Source organism: Pezoporus flaviventris, unplaced genomic scaffold (assembly GCF_033815535.1).
Source record: "Pezoporus flaviventris isolate CSIRO_AGI_PZ_B2104156 unplaced genomic scaffold, CSIRO_AGI_Pfla_v1 ptg000031l, whole genome shotgun sequence".
NCBI classification, from domain to species: Eukaryota; Metazoa; Chordata; class Aves; order Psittaciformes; family Psittacidae; genus Pezoporus; species Pezoporus flaviventris.
In genome coordinates, this window is record NW_026892579.1 from 41,184,888 (window position 1) to 41,207,644 (window position 22,757).

The 22,757-nt window shown below is 39.3% G+C and overlaps 1 protein-coding gene across 3 annotated transcripts in view; it reads right to left on the minus strand.

Annotated features, from left to right (window-relative positions):
• The window catches only part of ROCK2 (Rho associated coiled-coil containing protein kinase 2), a 102,408-nt gene extending 80,075 nt beyond the window's left edge, over positions 1–22,333 (minus strand). Inside the window, exon 1 of one of the 3 annotated variants that reach the window (XM_061460808.1) lies at positions 21,784–22,333. In XM_061460808.1, coding sequence (XP_061316792.1) covers positions 21,784–21,933 — 150 coding nt within the window. In that variant the 5' untranslated portion in view covers positions 21,934–22,333. The remainder of the gene's footprint in view (positions 1–21,783) is intronic. The other 2 variants (XM_061460810.1, XM_061460811.1) reach the window with 2 other exon arrangements.
• Positions 22,334–22,757: the final 424 nt, after the last annotated feature.

Here is a 22,757-nt window from a genome sequence, read left to right on the forward strand (position 1 = left end):
TTACTTGACATGTCCCCTGTCTACAGTTGTATAAATACATTTGTTAGAAGTGCTAAGTGCTGTATATAGCAAGAGTACTTTAAGTAAAACAAGAAAGTACAGTATCTTTTTATGACATATCTTCCAAAGTAATAAACTTGTAACATTTTAAACTTGGAAAAAACCCTCACTGACCACCATCATTCAGAACTGTGCATGAAAGTTGACCCTTTCACTATATAATTCATTTGCTGATTCAAATTTTACAGATTGTTATTTGGCTTTAATAAATTCAAACAAGGCCAGTTTGGATGGGGCTTTGAGCAACTTTGTCTAATGGAAGATGTCTCAGCCCATGACAGGGGCTTAGGACTAAATGATCTTTAAGGTCCCTTACAACCCAAAATATTCTACAATTCCATGAAATATCCAAAATATACTATATACAAATACATGCTTAAAAGAGATATATTGCTCTGCGCTTATCAAGCACTCTTAGCAAAGCCAAGAGCTATTCCCTGCCCACTAGCAGGGGCTGTACAGATGCACACTTCACAGTGCAGCAGCCAGGAAGCAGCACCACATTCCCCTGCAGCCAGTCAGGGATCCACAACACACAGTGCATTGCTCAGCGCAGGAATCATGGCCACAGGCAGGGAACAGCCACTCTGGTTCCCTTCTTCCACAGGTACAGTCAAGAGTGTGGACATCCCCTTATGTGAAGTGAAAATGAGAATTCCCCCTGTGCCAAGAAGCCTTTGGAGCTGCCTCCTCACCAGTACTTGTCAGCTCTTCCCTTCTATCTCACGATAACATCTGTCTGTCTGAAGACCACAAAAGGGAAAGAAAATAAAATAAATCACAAAACCCACAGACAAGCATTTTCAAACCTAGGAGGCTGTCCTTCAATTGCATGTGAATGTCAGTTTACCAGAAATCAGGGTTGTTTGCTAGAATGTGTTGTTTTGCATATCAATTTTACATTTACATTTGCACTATTCAATTCACAAGAATACCAGTGAAGATATTAACTCACCCCCTTTGTCATGGAGAAGTATTTTAAATATGAAACCTCTTCCTAGCACAATTTTATGGTTTTTATATTTTAAAAAGTGCTAGGAAAAAGAAACAGCAACAAACTATGATGGGAAAATTAGCAGTAAGTAAGTAGAAATCATACTGAGAAGACATTTCCACAAGTCTCCCAAGTTCTAAAATTTGCAATCTAATCTTACTTTATAATATTCATGGAAACCTGCAACCACGCTTTGCTATATATTGATTCCTACCCCCTCAGTGGCTGTAATTAAGATTCTACGTGCAAAGTTAACAGCATGAAGTTTTCACCTTCTCAAATCTTTAGGAAGTTATAGTCAGCCTTTGCTTCACCTAAAATAATCTTCCACTCACTGCAGGAAGTAGTTGAACAAAAGCAGAATAGGGCACCTGCCCACCCCTGGGAACAGCTGCTCAAATACTGTCCTCTGGTAAGTACATGATTAGATGTACTGTTTAATTTCCTGATTTGCCTCCAATTTAAGAAGGTGCTACATAACACACAGCCATCTGCTTGAGCTACTGTGTGAATGTTGGTGTCAAAAGCAGGATTTTTTAACAGTATCACAGCCACCTGTAATTCACCCAAACTATGTGTATGTCAAAATTAAAACTCTAACAAATATATGATATCATCACACTTTGACATTCACAACATAAAAAAGTACAGCTACACTCAATGTAGCTGTAGCAACGTAAATCACAATGCTCTAAGCAGACTCACTTTCTGAGTGATTATGTAATTATGGCATGCTGTAACTACACATATTCTTCCAACTAGCAATGATCTGGGTAAACTAACTCCCTCCTTTGAAATTTTCTCACCAAGTCAAAAATGAGGAGGCATTCAAAGACCTTCAACAACCTCTCCAAAAGCCCTATGCCACAAACCACCTCCGGCTGCACAACCTTCCCACTGGCACCTCATATTCTACTAAAAGATCTAGCTCCTTCCCTGGACAGAAACAGACTGAATGTACACTTTAAAGTTAAGACAGAAGCCTGAAGATCAATGGAAATTTATGTTGTGATTTTCTGGGCAACACAGAGGAACATGAAATACTGTCCCCATAAATGCAGAGGTAAGCTATTCTGCGCAGTGAGCATGAAAATGAGGTAACTTCTTTCACAACTTCCCCTTGCAAACTAAGTTGCACCAGTTCTTTATGCTTACATAAATGAGGGAAAAACTGAAAGTTTCTTACTGCTTCATGCTGCAATAAGGCACTTCAGTTAAGATTCACTTTTTTTCTACTGAAGTCAGCAGAACTGTCTGTCTTTAATATCTAAGGCTTCTTCAAAAAGTGTCTGTGTCAGTATACAATGTCAGAAGTAGTTATTTAACAAAGACACATTCCTATGTTCCTCATGTCTCCTTCTTTTTTGCGGTTTCATTCCTTGCTGTATCTTCATCTCAGCTTGATTCCCAGATAAAATTTCATTCTTTCAAAACTGATCTTATATTATTTACACGATTTGTCATTAACTGATCTTAATATGAAATGTTTGACCATGGTCATATACCTTATTCAGAGTTGTAAAGTCATAATCAGCCATTAGATTTACAGCTTTTTAAACTCATCTATACAGTCCACGCTGCCGTGACAATTCTTCTTCATTACAAGAGGTCTGCTGTACTGACCTGAAATGTATCACATCATGTAGTAGAAGACCTTTTCAGACCTTCAGATTGAAAAGACCACAAACTTTTGAAGACTGGGGACATTTTTAGGCAAGTCAAGCTCTTAAACAATTATCAGAATTCTTCCCTTTATATTACAACAGTTCAGGTGTTCTTTTTTCCCCCTCAGATGCACATACATGCCTGAGGACACCAGGATGTTCTCCTTGAACTTAGTGCCTTCTTTAGATTGCTCTCTGAAGGTTTTTCAGTTTTCAGTCTACACAATGGCAAAATACAATAGTCAAGCCTATTTTGTGTTAAACAATGGCACCCCACCAACTTCACAAAAACACAGAAATTCTAAATAACTACTATTAATAACCATTTAGAAAGAGTTTCTGGAGGTCTACTGTATGGAATGATACTACCTCAGCACTCTCTATGGAAGTATTACACTTATGACACAATCTGAGTTAAGTTGTAGCGTTATTATAAACATGTAACTTCCATATGCTTCAAAGAGAATTTTTGAGTGAGCAAGCCTACACAGTGAAATTCAACAGAAGTAGCCAATGTAACTGAAAAATGCTGTCAATAACTTAGACAATGTTTGAGAGAAGCATTATTTAAGAGCACTTAAAAAACTTCACTGGAAAGAAAAAGAGGATCTAGCCTTGCACCATCTTCTGAGGAGACTCACATCACTGCATAAACCACTGGGGTTTTAGAACACCAACATCAACAGAGTGCCTGGGTGGCCATATGAATCTGCAGCCTTACATTCATAGTATTTATTTTCCATAATTTCTTGGAAAGCAGTTCATAGTTTAGTGTAGAAACCTTCCCAATCTTTGTTTTAGCTGTGTGATGTCATTTCAATGTCATTTCACCTCTTTAACAAGATACAGCTTTCAGCCAATTAAGCCTTTCATTAAAAAGCTTATGTAAATGAGAACATTAATACAAGCTCTCCCCTCTTACACATTCATTCCCTAACGAGACATTAACAGTAACCACCTAAGAGGTTTATAAATAAAATCTAGGTATTGTATCCCCCCTCCTACATTGCCTATCTCCAAGTCTCAATATCTCAAAATGTCTGACTTACACAAAACAGATATTGCACATATTAACTATACAGAATGTATAAAAGTTATTTAAAAATGCATGTTTTAAAAAAAATAAATATGAGAAATTTGAAACCTACCTTTAAACACAGTCGATTAAAATCATTTAAATGGGATTGTGTTAAACATAAAATGAGAAAAAGCCTAGAAGTTGTAGTAAATGACTTGGAATACACGATAAAGTAGTTATTTCCTGCATTTTTTAACAAAGCCTGGAGGACTTCCACAAATAACAAATGTGAAAATGTTGTAAATCTAAGATATGTTGGTAACTGCTTTAATTCACTGAAGACAAATAATCAAAAGTAGTTTGAGAGGGATTCCAAGACGGAATTTAGTGAACAGGTTGTACTTTTTCATTAAGATTAATCAATTTTCACTTTTTCCAAATGAAAATGATAACTTTCATATGAATTATTTATCATTACATGGCTATCTAATATACATGCAGTATCAAGGACAAGTGTAAAAGAACCTTTTGAAGCTTATTTCTTTCCATTTGCTCCCAACAGCCATTACATTGCTGATGCTATCAGGAAGCATTTCAATAGAAACTGCAGAGAAATCAGAAGCTCAGCTATGCCATAGTTAAGTAAAATGTGATATCCACAGCAGTTAAGATGGATGTCTCAAGAACTTATTTGACCTGACTCTTCTCAGAACAAACTTCTAAGGCAGGTTAACATTACCATGTGCTTCCAAAGCTGGGTATGTTGCAGGCATCTAACAATGAGTAAATTAATTACAGCAACCCACAGTAATTTTCAGGGCTGCAACCAGTCGAGCAGCATAAGTTTGCATACAGCAATGATCTATTCATGGTCTGAGGATGAAGTTCCAGGGCAGTCTAAACCAGTCTCCCTGTCCCCTAAACAAAAATCCCCACCTCACCCTCAACGATGCCTTTCCCATCCTGAGCAAGCCAGTTTAGGAAGCTAAACGGGACAGGCCTTTTGCAGTTTTCCTTTTTGGACATTTAGCTCCTTATCTGGCCATGCAGTAAACAGGTATAAGGAAAATAATCAGTGGAAAGGCAGCAGAAAGAATACATCAACCATGACAGATCAGTTGGATGCACAGGGAATTAATCCTGCGAAAATGTCATTTCATTCAAACTTGAAAAACTGAGTGTGGGGGAGAAACAACCAACCAACCAACCCACCAAGAACTGTAAAGAACTTGTTTCTTTTATTTTACCAATAAAACTTCAATTAAAAAGATATACTGGTCATACTAATCAGTCTATTTTAAGAACAGAAGGTATTTTCATAAGTCTGCAAGAAAAACATGCTGAAAATACTATCAATAGCTATTAGATTACCCACAGAAAATGTTTTGCATTTCACTGAGTTATGGTTCACATCCAAGCGGACAGACAGATGTCTGAAGAACAAAACACTCCCTACATACTTTAAAGAGGCATCCAGTAAATTCATTTTTATTTCCTGACAAACAAACAAAAAACAAAAGGCAGCAACATGTCAGAACAGTGAGTATTTATTTCATTGAATATAACACTATTCAAACATTAACGCTGTACCTCCTTATGAAATAGAGCAGGAAATTTAGAGACAGTAAAAAAAGGGAAATGTAATTTGTAACAAAGTCACACTGACATATTGCACAAGGGTCACATTCAGCTGCAAATTAACACACAGCTATATCAGTAAGTATGTATTTTGGGAAAAGATTAATCACAAACTATTCTCATTTAAATAATTCTATTTGAATTTGATCCATCCTCTACAAAGAAATAGTACCATCACTTCACCTCTTCAAATAGTTTTTCTTCCTCATTCTATTTAAGACAATAGTCATGACCCCCCTCGTAAAAGTGTTGTTTGGATTTATATTAATTAGTTTGACAGAATTGCTTATCCGGAGTTTTGTGTATCTGTGCTGTCGACTTGAAAACCTCTTTCCTCCCTCTCCTTCAAAAAAAAAACCCACCCTGCAAAAATCTGTTCATATTCTCCTCCTCAACTTCCTATCCCGTTCTGCAGATAAACCTTGGTTATACACTTCATCTTAAATCTTGGCTGGAGTACAGCCATACAATTTTATGGACATGAAGACTTTTGGAGCCTAGTCCTGCTGTCCAAAACACCGCAGTATTCCTCCACAGCCAGACTGGCTCCCTCAACACACTTGCCTCTGGCTCCTGTGGTTGATTTAGACTTGGAATAAAGAAACACTGTCTTCATGAACCGCACCTTACACTACCAAGGCTCTGGTGAAATCTCCCACCTGAAGATCCTGGTCTATAACTGCATCTTGAACAAACAGGGTTTCTAAAAAGAGATGAGTTTTATCATCTCCATCCAGAAACCTAAGCTTTTGAGAGACTGATCCAAAACTAGAGAATGACTTTTCACGTTAATTAAGCATCACAGAAATGCCCACCAAGTTCTCCAGTGCAAGCTGCATTTCCTAGTCAGATGTTGCTTATTTGCTACAATATTTGTCTCTAGATATCATAGTTAAGGAAGCCAGCATAACAGCTTACAGAAAAGGAAATATAATTCCCCAGTCTCCAAGGACAAGCACTGAGGGCCTCCAGCCCTGCAAGTCTGAGACAGACTTCAGTTTTCTTTACCTATGTTGAGCTTGTTTTCAAAATGCATTTCCTAACACTGAAAGGTGTTCTTTCAGCAACATTTGATGTTTGTGGCAGAAAGTTTCTCCTACATACAATATAAAAGTTAGTAGTTACCGTAACTACTTATAAAATAAGTGGTTAGGAAATAATACAGTTTATCTCAGAATTTAAAAGTATATTTATTCTTTAAAGATGGCCTGTGTGCATATGGAAAGAAATGGGAGAAAGATAGCAGTGGGTTATTATTTGACAGTTTGGGTTGAAACTGCTTTTCAAAGACTAGCCTAACAAAGGTAGTTCAGCCCACACCAAGATGAGCAAACTATATATAAAATTGAAGTAATTTTCCCTAAATGCTTCATAAAATGAGATGAACAGGACAGAACATCTGTTAGCCATATCACCTGATTAAACTTCCTGAAAAGCACAGAGGAAAGAAAAGACAGGTTATGTATGTATTTCCTCACTATAAACACTGAAAAATAGTTTTTATTATCATTTCCAGTGTTACATACTCAAATTTGTCCAAGTGGATAAATAACACAGAAACTTCCATGTACACATACATATATGCATAACAAGACACACTGTAACTCCTAATCAGTGATCTCAAAAAAAGGCTGCCAGTACTACGGAAAAAGGTTCAAAAATACAACCCTTTAAGAAAAATAATAAAAAGCTTCTAGAAATCTCTTCCTATTTAAAGATGTGATAAACCAGTAATTTTAATTCTGTGATTTTCATCACTGTGGCACAGTTGTAAATATTCCTGTTACATTCCAGTTCAAGTTTCACCCGAATATTCCAGTAATAGAACAAAACATCTGGAGTCTGAAAAAAATTAAATCATCACTGGGCCCAGGATGTCTGCCCTTTCCTCTTCCTCCAATTATTTCTCCATGAGGCATACAAAACTCACTCCAAAAACCACAATGACATACCTGAGAAAGAACGGGTAGCATTCCATGGAAGTCAGTTGAACCCATCACTAAATTACTGAATGTATTACTAAATTTCATATAAGGTAAACTGTTTGGCTTCAAAGCAGTAATGACTAAGCTCACAGAACTACACAGTAAGAAAACACACATTCAAACTTCAGGTCTAAGATGTCAGGAATCCACTTAAACAAAATGTATTCTTACTAAGAAATAAACCTCAGTTGTTAGTCTTAACTGAAATGGCTCCATGTTGCTTTAAGATGAAAGGTTAAAATGAATCAGTACAACAAGCATCCTACAAATCAAAGACATGACAAAAAAAAAATAATTACACACTCACTGGCAACACTCACCAAAATCCACTGTCCTCTGGACTAAAACAACCTCATGCCTAAATCTGGGCCTATAAAGTAGTCCTAGCCACTTAGTTATATTTACTAGAATGTTTTAAGCTAAACAATCTAAGTGCTTGAAAATCTACAGCCTAATAATACATCTGAAGAACTCTCCTCCTGCCCAAAAAGTACCTTCGAAAGAACTTTCAGGAAACTTCTCTTAAGGATCTCTTTTACTGTCATGATTAGTTAAGTAATGATTATTTTTTTTTTAAATACCCTAATCTATCTATCTCAGCTGTTTATCTCAGGGAAAGGAATTTATAATGGACGAGAGATATGAGAGAAAGTCCAAACACCCAAAGAAACTCCCCAGTGTGACAGAGAATCTTTTTTCACCTTTTTTGTGACTAGCCGATAAAGTCACGGTTTAGGAATATCTGGACAGCATAATAATACAGGTTTTCAATTTGCTGTATTTGATCTTTCACATTAGCATTGTCAAAAAAAATAAAAAGGAACTTCATGAAAATAACTAACTAATACCATCCCCTGGGATACACACTTTTCTGAAAAGAGATTTCTATTAGCATGTCTGATCAGAAGATCTGGTATCTACAGAAAGTGATCCTGTCAAGGTTCCTGTATTGTAATGGTGGAAAAAGTGTTTTTGCATCCCCTCAGTCTGCCTTGTTACCAAACACAGAGCTCTGAATTGCTTAGTATCACACTACAAATAGGAAACAAACTGAACATAAAACTGAGTGTGGTGACATTGCATGTGTCCATTCCCTCCATAAATCATATCTGACAGAGTTTCATAAGATTTTCAGACAAAGAATGAAGAATACCAACTCCAGTTGTAACTCCAGTAAACTACTGGCCTATCCTTCACGTAAACCCCATGAAGGTGAACAAGACCAAGTGCAAGGTCCTGCACCTGGACTGGGGCACCCCTAGTATCAGTACAAGCTGGGGATGAATGCAGCCCAAAGGAGGACTTGGGTGTACTGGTGAATGAAAAACAGACATGAGCTGGTAACAGGCACTCACAGCCCAGAACGCCAATCGTACCCTCGCCGCATCAAAAGGAGCATGACCAGAAGGGCAAGGGAAGTGATTCTGCCTCTTTACTATACTCTCATGAGACCCCCACCTGGAGTACTGCACCCAGCTCTGGAAGCCCAACAAAAGCAGGAAGGTTAGACTAGATGACCTCCAGTGATCCATTCCAGCCTCTACAATTGTGGATTAAAAATACTTTTTTCTTCTACCAACTGTAAAAGTAAGCATTTATTTTCTGTGGAAACTTCAGAATAGTTTTATCTGTGATAAGTATACCCACCAACCTAGAACTAACCCTGTTTTTTTCTTAAAACTTAAAAATTCTTGATGCAACGTAACATTACTAGTTGATGTTTTTCCCCTGCTGTGAGAATATGGAATCAGAAAACTGCAGAAGTGTAAGGTAAAATTAGTATTTATAAATTTACAAATTTAATCCAGTCAGGTATCAAAGCAGGCTGACTGATCTGGTCTTCCTTGTGCCAGTGTAACATAATGCAGATTAGAGATGGAGCAATAGTAACATGGCACTAAGAACAAGTTCCAAATATGCACTGGCAGCTAAAACCTCAAATTAGTCATTTTGGCATTTTGTACGCTGATGGATTCCACTGTTTTCAGAAGTAAATATCAGCCAGTATTCATCTTTAAAACAAGCCTGTTTACACACACAATGTTGTTTTTTCCTAAAACAGAGGGAAAGAAACAACAGATTAAAGCAACAGGCTACAATAACAAAAAAATAGGTTCACGTTACCCAAATTCAAGCATAGACAAGTACTAACAGGAATTGGCCTTTTACAAGTTCCTTTAAAAAATAAAACTTTCCAGTTTCTACAATTTTCTCTATACACAGGCTAGCATGACAGTGTGCTATTACCCACTACTTTCTTATATAGATCTGAATGTGATAGCAGAACTTATTTCACTTTTTTTTCTAGTTCCTTTTTCTTCTAAATTTATATTAGCAGATTCTAGCTGAACTGAAGTTCTCTGCAATTTTGAAAGTAGCTACAGTGTTTGTACAACAGTACACAGACCTTTGCTCTTGTCCCCATGCTCCCTTCAAAGTTTCATTACCAACATCGTGTCAGGACACACAGATAATGGCTTGCACTCAAAAAAAGTAGCCTGCGTATTTGAATTAATAAACACACCATTCATTTGAAACCTAGTTCTTTGAGGAAAGGAAACACAGTGTGGATTTTTTTAGTCTGTTTCGGACAGGCTTGGGATCGAAATGAGCCGTTTCTCTTTTTTAAAATGTCACAGTGGTAGTTACCATTGTGTTCTGCAAATCTGCCCAGATTAACTGGGAAAATGATTCAGGTTAGTTTTAATCCAGACTGGTTACTCAAGTCAATTCACAACACACCAGCACAAACATTTGTGTCACCATCAAGGTGGTGCCCCAAGGAAGCAAGGTGGAGCTACTTCTTTAACAGATAGCAAAACTACCTGTGGAACTCTGTAAAGCCATTTAGTTTAAAATGGATCCATATAACTTAAGGGAGAAAGACACAGGTTAAAAAGTTTCTGAGATCACTCAGGTTCATTTTCCCATACTGAAAAACTTCTCTCTTCTTCGCATTTTAATAATAGAACATTTATTGTTCTATTATCAAAAGCTGCTTGGTATCTCCGACTAAGTGTGCAATTTTATTGATTTATTCACAAACTCTTAGAAGATGAATGTATTTTTGTTAAATATACAAAAACTTGATTGCTAGTATTCTTAAAGACTGAAGCCCTTAAATACAAAAACATACACACCTTTCAGAAAAAAATTATAAAATCTACACTATTAAACTCCAGAAAACCGTATTTAAATTATAAAGACCATCATGTCTACTCTTCTTCTAAATACGCTACTTCTAAGGCAGAAAAGCCAAGTTGGCTCCATTAATTTTTGCACATGCATACCACTGAGAATGTATGTCTGTCCTCTGCTGTGCCCATCTTTTTAAAAATAAAAGGGCCACCTTCTTTGTTGTATCTTCCTTCCTTCAGAGCATTGAGACTACCTGAGAATAACTAGGCTAGTCTTAATTACTGCTTAATTTACTTCCACATTGCAGGCCCAAGGACCACACTTGCTTATTCGGTAAGTTCCTATCTACAAAATCTCATCTCTTTCTGCTTCTAGAAGTAATTCAAAACCAGATACTGCATCCTACACCATCTGAAGGTTTCCCTAATCCGTTGACTACCCATGGATGACGACAGAGCTTATCTGAGAAGATAGAAAGACATCCCAATGGTCTTTGTGTCTGATAGAGATCTTCACAAAGGAACCCACATCCTCAGGAACTTCAGTCTCAATCTGACAATTAAATACCTTGTATCTTCAGAACTGTAGGCTTAGCTCAAAGTCTTTTCAAGACAAAACTACTGCAAGGAAAGACTTCCAGGCACTTAAAAACTTACAACAGGTATAAATGTTTTCTACCAAGAGATAATAGCTTTGCAAGGTAGTGGTACTACCTTCATACATTGGGCAATGAAATGTTGCCTTAATCCCCATGTCATTTAGCAGAAGACATCCATGTCTTGATTTAAGCATATAATCATTCAGGTTGGGAAAGACCTTCAAGATCATTGAGTCCAACTGTTAACCTAGCACTGCCAAGTCCACCACTAAACCACATCCCTAAATGCCACTAAAGAGACAGTTAAATGACAATGCTATCCAAGATGATATTATGGTAGCCAATGGAAGAATATTTTTCAGTTTATTTAGCCTGTGTTTATTCCAAAATGATCACTTTCCCCTTTTTGTGTAAATTTTAATTTGGAATACAAACGATTAAAACAAAAAAAGACTGTGAAACAAAAATGTGGGAAGAAATTCAGGGCTAAGTGAATATTCCAAGTTACTTGGGGAAAAAAAAAAAGGAAAACAGAAAACAGATTTCAAGTTCATCACGGTTGTATAAGTGGAAAATAGTTTCCCCATAGATAGTAACTTGATGTTTCAAAAAATTTCCTTAAGCTTTGGCAAGAATTGGTTCTGATAGTATCTGCCTGTCTCTCCTTTCTATTAGACCTAAGAAGATCAATTCCCACCATGCTGATCAGCTCTCCATTCCCTATGCTGTAACCACAGCTTTTGGACAACCACAGTCAAGAACACTAGGGACAGGGCAATACCATGCCAACTACAGCACAGCAGGACCCCAGCACTCTCTGGTTTACCGTTATAGATACAGACTCGCAGACCACAGCAATATTTTATATTTACCATTATAGATACAGACTCACAGACCACAGCAGTATTTTACATTCATGATTATTTTGCATATAATCAAACACAGAGAAAAAATGTTACGATTCTCATGTACTTTCAGCACCAGTAACCCTACGCTATTACAGCATCAAGCATGTTTGTTTCTCCCCACCTTCCATTTTAGAAGGCAACTAACAAAAAGGTAGTAAGATTTCATACATTAGAAAATAAACCAAAGCATAATGTCAATAAATACAATACCACAATTCAGAAAATTATTCGGTGTATAAAACCAAGAATAATTCTCATGTGCCAAGAAAGATGTCCAGTCACATGGCAGACTCTTCTGGTGGTTATTTCCTCTACAAATTAAGCTTGAAATCAAAATATAACTAGAAAGTTTTATCTTGGAATGAAATGTTAAGACTTTTCTTCAATCCTGCTTTCTACATACTACAAAAAGCCGTATCTTACACAAAATGGCATTTCTCTCCCCTCCCTCACATTCAGCTTCCATTTGATGTAACATGCTGATAAACAGCAGTAACTTCATTGTACACTGCTTGGTTTTGGTTTAATAAAAAAGTACTTGAGTTGCAGGTATAATGAAACTTCACCGATATACATAAAGTCTGAAAGACATACTGTACATCTTCCCTCATAAATTTTGCCAGTGTGATTTCAAACCATGAATCCTGTATTATCAAATATACTACAAGCAATACAGTCTAACCAAAGCATACCATACTATGCAGAAAACTCTACACTTGGGCTCAACATTGTCTTTGGCTTTCTGATTTGATGAAGAAAGTCCTGCAGTAGAGTCATATAAAATAAAGCTAGGAAATCTTCTACTAGTGAGCAGTGTCACTTACAGAACCAGTTTGAAAGTTTATTTTCCATTTTTAATATACCAGATTTTGTCTAAGATATTTTCACAGGTAGACAAGGGACATTTGGGACTTCTGGCACTTGAGAAACACCATGCAGCACACACATAGGAAAAATACTGGTATTTCTGCTAAGAAAGTGAAGAGCACTGAAATAGTTTATTTTGACACTTAAACTGCCTTTCTTCAGAGGCAGCCAACCATTAAAATAGATGAAGTGATTCATGCCTCATGGTGCTACTGTTTCAGGCTTCTACACGTACAAACCATTCTTAATCATACTGTCCATATTTCAAGGTTTTCTTCATATTCCTAAAAAAATTATTTTCAAATAATAGCTGGATATCTACAATTAAAAGGCTTCGCCAGCATTGTATATTTCTCAGGAGATGCAGCTTGTATTAGTATATTTATTATTTCTTAAATATTTACCTTCTAATTTAAGCTTAACATATCCCCAAAACAGAATGAACACTACACATATACCAGGTGTTTCTGCTACCTTATTTGCTGCTACATTCAGGTTTTGTCACCAAGATTTTGACAACAGGTCTTCTGCTGCTCCCCACCCTCACTGGTATAAATGCCATTTCCAAAGAAGAGATAAACCGTTCAATTCTGGGGAGATGAACAGCAGAGAACCCAGAGGGATGGGGAATACATGCGTAATTCAAGTAGTTGTTTTCAGTCACTTTTCAGATGAAAGAATAAAAAAAAAAAGGGGGGGGGGGAGGGGTCACACACACTTATACAACCTAAAGAGGTCATTAAATTGAATAAGCCAAGAAATAAAAACTACGGCTTAATGCCTAAGCAGGCTGACTTTTACTGTTAGAGGAACAGGTCCTGAAATGTTCATTAATGGAAACAGATCATGTGTGCATACAGATGGCATTAGAAAGGTTTTCATTATTCACTAAACTAACAGCTTCCAACATGGTATTATTCCCTGCTTTTCATTTTCTTGCACTGTTAGAATAATTCTATTCCTAAAGTGAGAGACTTCATTGCTATTCTATCACAAAGGTTTAAAAACTCCACTAAAAAAGCACTGAGTAGTCAGGCATGATCATATGATTGTGTAAGAAGGGCCAGAAACAGTCTTAAGTAACTCCGTAACATCTTCTATCTACTTACTACAACTTGTTCCAAATGACTTTAGCTGCACATATTAGAAGTACCCCAACATACACTTCCGTGTATACCAGATGGTGCTAAAAGTAATTTACAAATAAAAACCTGTCCTATACATGCAAGAAATTATAAGGCTTGTGCCCCTAATCTCACACTCAAGATAATCCACGTTAAACTGAAAACAGAGACCAGAACAAACCAGTTTCAGAAACCACAAGGAAAACCAGTTTAAAACTAGCTTCCGTATGAAATAGAACATTTTCATAGCATAGGTAAGCCAAACGACTGTAAACCCCTCAACAAGAACATGCTATTACAACTTTTAGAGCATAATCTCTTTGCAGATACGTACATACACACTACAGTGAATTTAGCGATGCAGCACTCTTCATCTTGAACAAAAGCACAGATTTACCACACTAGGGTAAATCTACACTGTTGAGAGTGCAACATTTGATACTTAATCAACAACTAAGCTACAGACTTTGGACAACTACCCATAACAGCAATGACAGACATGGACAAAGAACAATAATGTATTACAAGCCTTTAAATAGTAATCAAGATTTTAGTTAAACTTTAAATACCTTCAGAAGAAAGTATGGAACTTCAGCATTTTTTCCTTCTAGTTATTTATTTGGTGATGGTGTCAGTCAACATTCATTTTAAGATTTACAAAAAAAAATATAAGAAGAATATTTGGTAAGATTAGCATTTCTTCTTTCATCATGGTTCAAACCTTCTTTCCTGTCTGAATGTGACCTCCTCTTCATTTCCTCCTGAAGAAAAGTATAAAAAAAATCTTGTGTTTGGATGAGTCACCCAAACTTTACCCTGCTTAATGTAGGATCCTGTTATTCTGTACTTTAAATACAGACTAATAAATCAGTATCTGTGATTTAGAACAATCAAGAGGCAATAAAGCAACCACGCAGTCATCTGAATCCTCAAGGTTCAGAATTAAACACCTTCATATAAAGTTTCCTCGTGACAATCTTTTTTATATCACATAAGTTTGTTCTAAGTTTTAAATTCTTCTCTAGTAGAGGTTTAAACAAATAAAAAAGCTTCATCATCTCCATTTCATACAGCTGGAAATGAAGAAAGATTTCTCTGATGACATGCAGCACCAGCATTATATTAGGCTTCAGATCCTGCTGCACACCATCCTTTTTATTTATCTCTCTGCCTGTACCATCTGAACCACACTGTCCTGCTAACAGAAATGAACAATGAGATGACTATGGTATTAAAGTAGCACTGCTGCACACTAACATCAAATCCCAGCAGTCATCAAACCCAAGTCTCCAACTGGCCACACAGAAAACGCAAACAATGCAATTAGTGATCATTTGCAAAAGATTTGTCTTACGTAAATCATTCTACATACAATTAATGAAAAACAGGAACAATGAAAAATTACTTGTATGTGGCACCCAGATTGTTTTTCTTCTCATACCTATCACCTTTTAGATCCCCTAACAGAAGCAGAGGTTGAACAAGAGGGATGTTTCACAAGCTGATAAAGAATTTCTGTCCATCCTTTCATGTGAAACAAGCCAACTAAATTCACAATATTTCATAATAGGGAAAAAAAAAAAAAAAGCGCCCCTCTGTATCCATAGCAGATGAACACAGAAAAAAAGAAAAAGCTAAGCCCACGCCACATAAGCAGCCTTTACTGACTGAGACTATCCAACCTAGTGAAATCAGGACAAAATTCACTGAATCATAATCTTCCAAATATAGAGCCCTTGCATATTAGAGGGTAGCCAAATCACCACTTCAAGCATACAGTCATAAAACTTTGTTAGCAGGTAATTAATATAATGTTCCAAAATAAGGATGCAGGTGATGCTTCACCTGCACTAAAGAAGCTTAAATGCCACTGGCTGTGAAGATGCTGCTGGCAGTATGAGGAGCGCTTTGATGTTTCACTCTGTAGCAGCAAAAGCTCCATGACAGCAGGTATGGCTTTGGAACCAAGCATTACATTCACCATTCTGTTTACATAGCAAAAGACTCATTAAAATAAATTTATTACTAGCAAAGGCTGCCAATATAAACATAGTATTCTTGTTCTTAACCAATGTGATGTACCAAGACAAAAGTATTTTAAATAGATTTGTTACCAGAAACACTTGGTGCTTTTTATTATAACAGTTTAGACCGACCTTGGACAGAACATAGCAGCACCCCTACCAACCACCCCCCCCCCCAAAACACCCCATGCGTATGGGTTATAAAAACATACATATATTTAAATATATATATATTCTTTCATTATGTAAAACTCCACTAGCAAGTTTCAATCATTTTCATCCTTAAAATCCAACATCAGTTCCTCTGTGGCAGTGATACAATTCCAGTCATATTTTGTAGCTCAAACACTGGCAAGAAATCATCAACTGAAAGCTGCAGAGATTGGTTACTGTGGCAGCATTTTTTTTTTTTATTTTAAATTAGGCAGCTTTTGTTATGGACTGCATTACTAGACAAGCAGCCAAACACTCTGTCATTCCTCTGTGGCATTAGTTGAAAATAGCAGATGTACTTAAAAAAAAAATAATATTTTCAATATCAGCATTTGCACACAATCCCCAACTGACAATGAGGTTACTAATATCTGGAAAAGTAAAGAGTTTCTGATTCTCATTCCATCACATATAAAGCAGAAGAGAACCGTGCTCATTTGACAGCATGGCTGCCCTTTTCTTTCCCCCACCCCTTAAGCTGTTACAGATACTGAACAAATGACCCACTCTGCAAACTGATCAACACAGATGAAATACTGGGAGTGAACATACTCTTGGGAGTACACACACAAGATCTGCATGCATCTCATGTGTGGTGGTAAATGCACTGAAGCTGAGCAAACTGGCTTCTCTGCTTTCTTAAACTACAAGTATTTTAAGCCTAGCGTAGAATAACACAGTATATAAGAACACGTTAAAACTGTCAGAAAACAGAACTGTCCCTTTTGAGTTAACTATATTGCTATATATAAATCAATCACATGGGAACAATCAACAAAAGACTATTCTGTTTCTTTAAAGCTCATCTTTTTCAACCCTGCAGTAGATGTTCTGAAATCACAGATCAAAAATAAAAAATTTATAGATAGAAAATTTATAGAAAGAGTCAGAAGCTAAGAGAGAAATAACAGCACAATAACTATAACAAACAAGGAATAAATTATTTCTTCAAGAACAGAAATCATTTGGCCTTTCAACTACTTACTGGGCAGTAAGTTTCAGGTCAGATCCTGCTAACTGCTACATTTTCGGCTCTTCCCTGTGCTTGCTGGCTTACATTAACACAACAGATTGTTCTTGCTGATTCAAAATTATATGGCAATAAATTCAGGAAAATGAGACAACTTTCACACCAAATCTGTAAGCTCCATGTTAAATGCGAAACACTCTGAAAGCTCACAAGGCCAAAATTCAGTGTAGGGGTATAACCATGATGACCTGGAGACCCTGTATTAACAAGGCTCAGTCTAGTGACCTGCTAAATTAACATTCTTTGCACAAAGTTGTTATCTATCCAGTTGATGAGATTGCTACAGACAGATGCACCTATTGAAAAGATCAGAGTCACTGCTGTATCTGCAGGCCACCTTTTGTTAGGGGTGGAATTCTAGGGTCTCCATGGTAAGGTTCAACTTAGATGAACACCTATTTATATTCAAACTAGTATAAATACACACTTTACCTGACAGCTTTTTTTTTATTATTAAAGACACAAATAGCAATTTAGTTCAGTTTGTTTGTTTTTAAGTTTTAAGGCATGTGTATTGAGATGCTTAACCACTCTCCTGCTAATCATCTCTCGGTTTCTCAGTACATGAATGCATTCCCAGCCTAGCCCAGCACTGTGCCCACAATTTTGCTGCTGCACTGCCTAATTAACAGTTTTAAGAACTCCCCCTTTCAAACACTGACACAACCACAGCAGAGCAGGCAGAAGATAGTCAACACTTCACATCTCTGGCATAATGACAACATTTAAGCTTAACACTAAAATCCTAAGGCTTGCACTGAACAATACAGAGGGCAGACACCATTTCCTTTCTCTAGGCAACTGCAGCTCCAGCAAAAGGAGCAGGCAGACAACTGCAGGGATGAGGATGATAAGGTTTATCAGAGCTGTCCGTCACCACCATAAAACTCTACAGTTGAGTTCGGCATGTGCTGAAGTGATACAATTACACATGGCAAGGAAGTGGAGGTCTGGATTAGTTTTGCACAGCCTACATTGACCTATCTGTTCTAGTTTTAGAACACATTCAGCGTTCAGCCAACACTTACCAATGCACCCCTAAATAACATGTGTAATACAGTTAATACTGTAGATAGAACATATATGCAAAAGTATAAGTACGCAAATGTATTTGAGAACTGTTAGGCTCTTCTTAAATGTAGCTAGCAACTAGGAACTATTTGGGAGGAATGTATTTATAGAAGTGTTTCTTATAGATTACCCGAGGTCAAATACCACTAAGCACTACCATCAATGTGTACATGCAGTACACATAAAAATGTCACCTCATTAAATTAGTGGATGACAGATACTGGCAGAAGAACAAATAATAATACAGTAGTTTTACGAAGTGATCTGCACCAGGTAAACATAATACATAAAACAGGTCTTCATAGCCACTAATGCAATGTTACACAACCAAAAAGAGTAAGAGACCGTATGACAAAAAGCTGCGACAATAGAAGTGTTATTTATCTCAGCACAGGCAACCTTACACAGGCTTTTAATATGATACAAGAAGAAAAAGAGCAGTCAGTGAATGTCTAAAGGAGGCTGCAAAAACCACTTCCCTTTGTACGTATCTTTGCTGAAGACACCCATCAAATACAGGCTATGCATCTGACCCATGCTAATGAGCAGAAAGTCCTCTATATTGGGGGTTTTGTTTGTTTGTTTGTTTGGGGGGGGGGAGTTATCCAGCAGGAAAAGGATGATGGTGATCATGCCACACATTTCAATTTGCATTGTTTTTAAATTCTGCCTTCATAACTACCAGAATAAACTAAGTAGCAAATTCTCCATCTCTTAATGCCTCTAAATTGAGACTACCTGTCTTTTTCAAAGGCATGTTTCCATCAAACACAAATGATTATGCTCAACACAGGCATAAATAGACAAGAGTTAAGGCATACAATACAGCAAAAATCCCATTAGAAAATCTGACGGTTTCTCTTAAGGCCCAAAGAGGGATGGGAGGAAAATAATCAATCAATGCATTTGGCTTCATGGATTCTCCTGCTGAAGAAAGAGATGGATGTGGTCTGCCATCCTGTGCTCAGTAAGGTACATAAAGAAAGTCTTTTAATTTAGAGCCACTGAATAAAATCTTTCTTGATAAGCTGTGGAATTGGTAACTAGAGGAAGGCAGCTTATTACCTCTGCTTCTCACGTCTTTCAAATTTGCACCATGTGTTGCAGATTAACAGTTACTTTTTTGCTTTTTACGACTTCCCAAAAATAAAGCATGCATACAAAATGCAGAATAGCAGCTGTTTATGACTTTTTGCAGTGTAAGGAAATGAATTCCATTTTGAATTCCATTCCACATTTTTAGTTTTGGTTATGTTATTTTTGGAGGATGAAATAGTGGCATTCCAGCTAGCCTTTTTAAGATGTTTTCCCTGACACTTCGTTTCTGTTGCTGTACTTCTACTTTTAATTGAAAACACATTTCCAGTCATGATAATTTACACTTAAAGTGAGCTGTTTAGTAAATTAGTAAATTCTGCCATTTGAATATGTTTTCATACTCGGACTGCCTAGCAGAATGCCATTACAAAACTGATGTCAAATAGCATAAAGCAACTATACCAAAGCCCAAAAGAAAAAGCTTTTACAGGAACTCAGCTGCAAATTTTCTAAACCAGAAAAACAAATAGATACGCCTGAAGTAGTTCATCATTTCATACACAGACATGTAGAAAGCACAAGCTAGGAAAGTTCATTGATCAGCATTATATTTTACTGGCAGCTAATTTTTAGCAGCCAGTAAAATATAATTACAGAAAGAAATCATATTTCTGTAAAACACACTTACAGGAAGAGCGCAGAGAACGAAGTGATGAACTTTGCCAAAAAAAAAAAAAAAAAATACACATTCAGAATCCAGCTTACAATCTCCCATGGTTTGCTAATTTCTCCAGTGTATTACATGAAGTGGTGGTCATCATTGTAAGAGTACAAACAAATAATCAAGTGCTAAGCAGCCCAGTCTCAATTTTGCAATTAGAATTTCTCTTCAGAAACATAAATGGGATTTAGTGTATCTATGTTCAAGGCAGAGGGGGTGAGGGAATAAAAGAAACACTGTTGAATATAAAAGCAGAGAGTGTGAAGAAGTCTATTGGGGTTAAGTATTAACCTGATGCATTTTTCAAAATGACTGTACTATTTTTAACTGCTCTTTTTTGGCCACAGGTCAAAGTTTTCCTAGCAAAATACCAAAGTGAAAATGCTGGGAGCAAAGCCCAGAGACAGCTCTCTTTGCTCTGGCCTAGGAGAAAACTTATCTGAATCCAGTTAGATATGCAGCACTATTTCCCACTCCACTGACTACTGTGGCTGTCATTATGCCTCTGAACATCCATGAGAGAAGTAATACAGTACTCAAGCCTTGAGAAGAACATTTTTCAGATGTTATAGGAAATTCTTATATTCTCCACACAGCACAGACATACATACTGTTCAGTCAGTTCCTGTATTCTTGGCCAAACAGAACTGAGTCATTTGAAAGCAGAAAAAAAAAGAGACTCAATGGAAGCGCCTTGAGCAGCTCTTAGAAGGACTGGGATTTCTGCCCCCTTTTCTGCTCCTCCTAAGTGGGACACATTGGAAATCTTGGGACAGATTGGAAATTTGTAAATAAAAGGTTTTAAGACTCTGAAGCCCAGCAATAGCAGTAATAATAGCCTCTGTCTTTCCAGGGTTTGGATGTTTTAAATGGGGAAATATAACTCTCTTCCCACTTCTTCCTGAGGGCACAGATTTCTTACCTAAACGAAATTTTATTTCATACAGTTACACAGAAACATGCTATTTGAAATAGAAGACAGACAAATCAATTTGCCCCAATGGAAAATAATAGTGACCCCATAGGACTCCCCTCCACCCCAGTTTACATTTCTCCCTTAGGCGTGCCCTTTTCCTGGACTATTTCCACATCGCACAGCAAACCTCAGCTTCACCAGAGGCTGGTTTTACGGTGCGGGTACGAGGGGGATATGAGAAGATGGGGATTGGGTGCCTGGCAGCGCACACAAAGGCAGGTACTTTGGGAACGGACACGTTAGGATTACGAGGCGCGAAAGCAAACGATGCAAACGATGCTGGGAAATGAAGAAAAAAAGGCGCTTTCCTCCCCAGGTCAGATTTTTCCAGAGACGCTTCTCACTTTCCCCAAAATAAGCCGTACCTAAAGGGAGACCGCTGCCTCTTGGTGCAGTGTCCGTCCCGTGTGTGCCCCCCGAACAGACCCAGGACCAAGAGCCCACTCCCAGCCGGCGGGGCCCCCCGTCAGCTGCCCAGCGCCCCTCGCCGGCGGCCCGCCCGGGGGCGTGGAGAGGCGCCCCCCCCAACCCCGGGGAAGCAGCCTCCGTCCTCCCCCAAGAAAGCTCCTCCAGGACGCGGGAGCCCTTTCCTTCCTTCCTTCCCCCTCCCTTCCTCCCGCCCGCCCGAGGCGAGGGCAGTGCTCCCTTTGTTACCCCGCCAAGCGCTTTCCCCCGCGGCGCGGTGCGGCGCAGAGCGGCCCTGCTGCCCCCCTCACCAGCAGGCTCTCCACGTTGACCGGGGAGCGCGGGTCGCGGATCATGGACTCCAGCTTCCTCTGACGGCCCTCGAGCATCCCCGCGGCCGGCTCCAGCGCCTCCGCAGCGAGGGGAGCCGCCGACATCTTCCCCGCCGGCTGCTGGCTCATCCTCCGGCCCGCCTAGCGGCGGCGAGAGACGGTCCCCAGCTGCTAGGAGGAGGGGACTGAGCGGGGCCGGCCGGCGCGGGGCCTAGCGCGGCGGAGAGGCCGGGGAAGGGCGGGGGCCCGGCGGGCCGGGCCTGGGCAGAGAGGCGGGAGCGGAGAGCACTGCGCCGCCGTTGGCCGTCCCGCGACCGCCCTGGCATGAAGGGCGCGGGGAAGCGGCCGCTGCTCCGCCCGGACGCGGGGAGAGGGAGGGGAGAGGTGGGAGGAAGCGCTTCCCGCCGTGCCCCCGCCTCTCCCCCTGCTCGGGGCGTCCCTCAGCGGGCTCCGGCTCACTGCCCGCTCCCTGCCGCTGGCCGGACCATCGCGCGGGCTCCGCGCCCGCTGCGAGAGCAGAGGGAGGGAGGAAAGCGGGGAGGGAAGGGGAAGGCGGCGACCGACTCGGACTCTGGCTCCTTGTACTCCGCCTCTTCTGCTGCTCGGGCGGGAGCTGCGAGCACCGCCGGCCTGGCCTGGCCTTGCCTCGCCGCTGTCCCTCCGGCCCGCCCCCGCCGCTCACTCCATTGCGCGACTCCCGCCTGCCCGCGGCGCCCGCCTCTCGCCCGGCTCTGGTCGACTCGGCTCGACCCGATCTGGCCCGGCCTCTTCCTCCCCCGGCCTCCCTTACCCACAAGGCCGCGCTGCGAGCGCCGCATAGCTCAGCGCTCACTCACCGCCTAACTATAACCCTGAGCTCAGCTCCCCGCGGCTAAGGGGAGGCCTAGGGCCGCCCCTCTGCGCTCAGCCGGCCGCGGCCACAGTAGCGAGATGACCGCCTGCTCCGCAAGCCA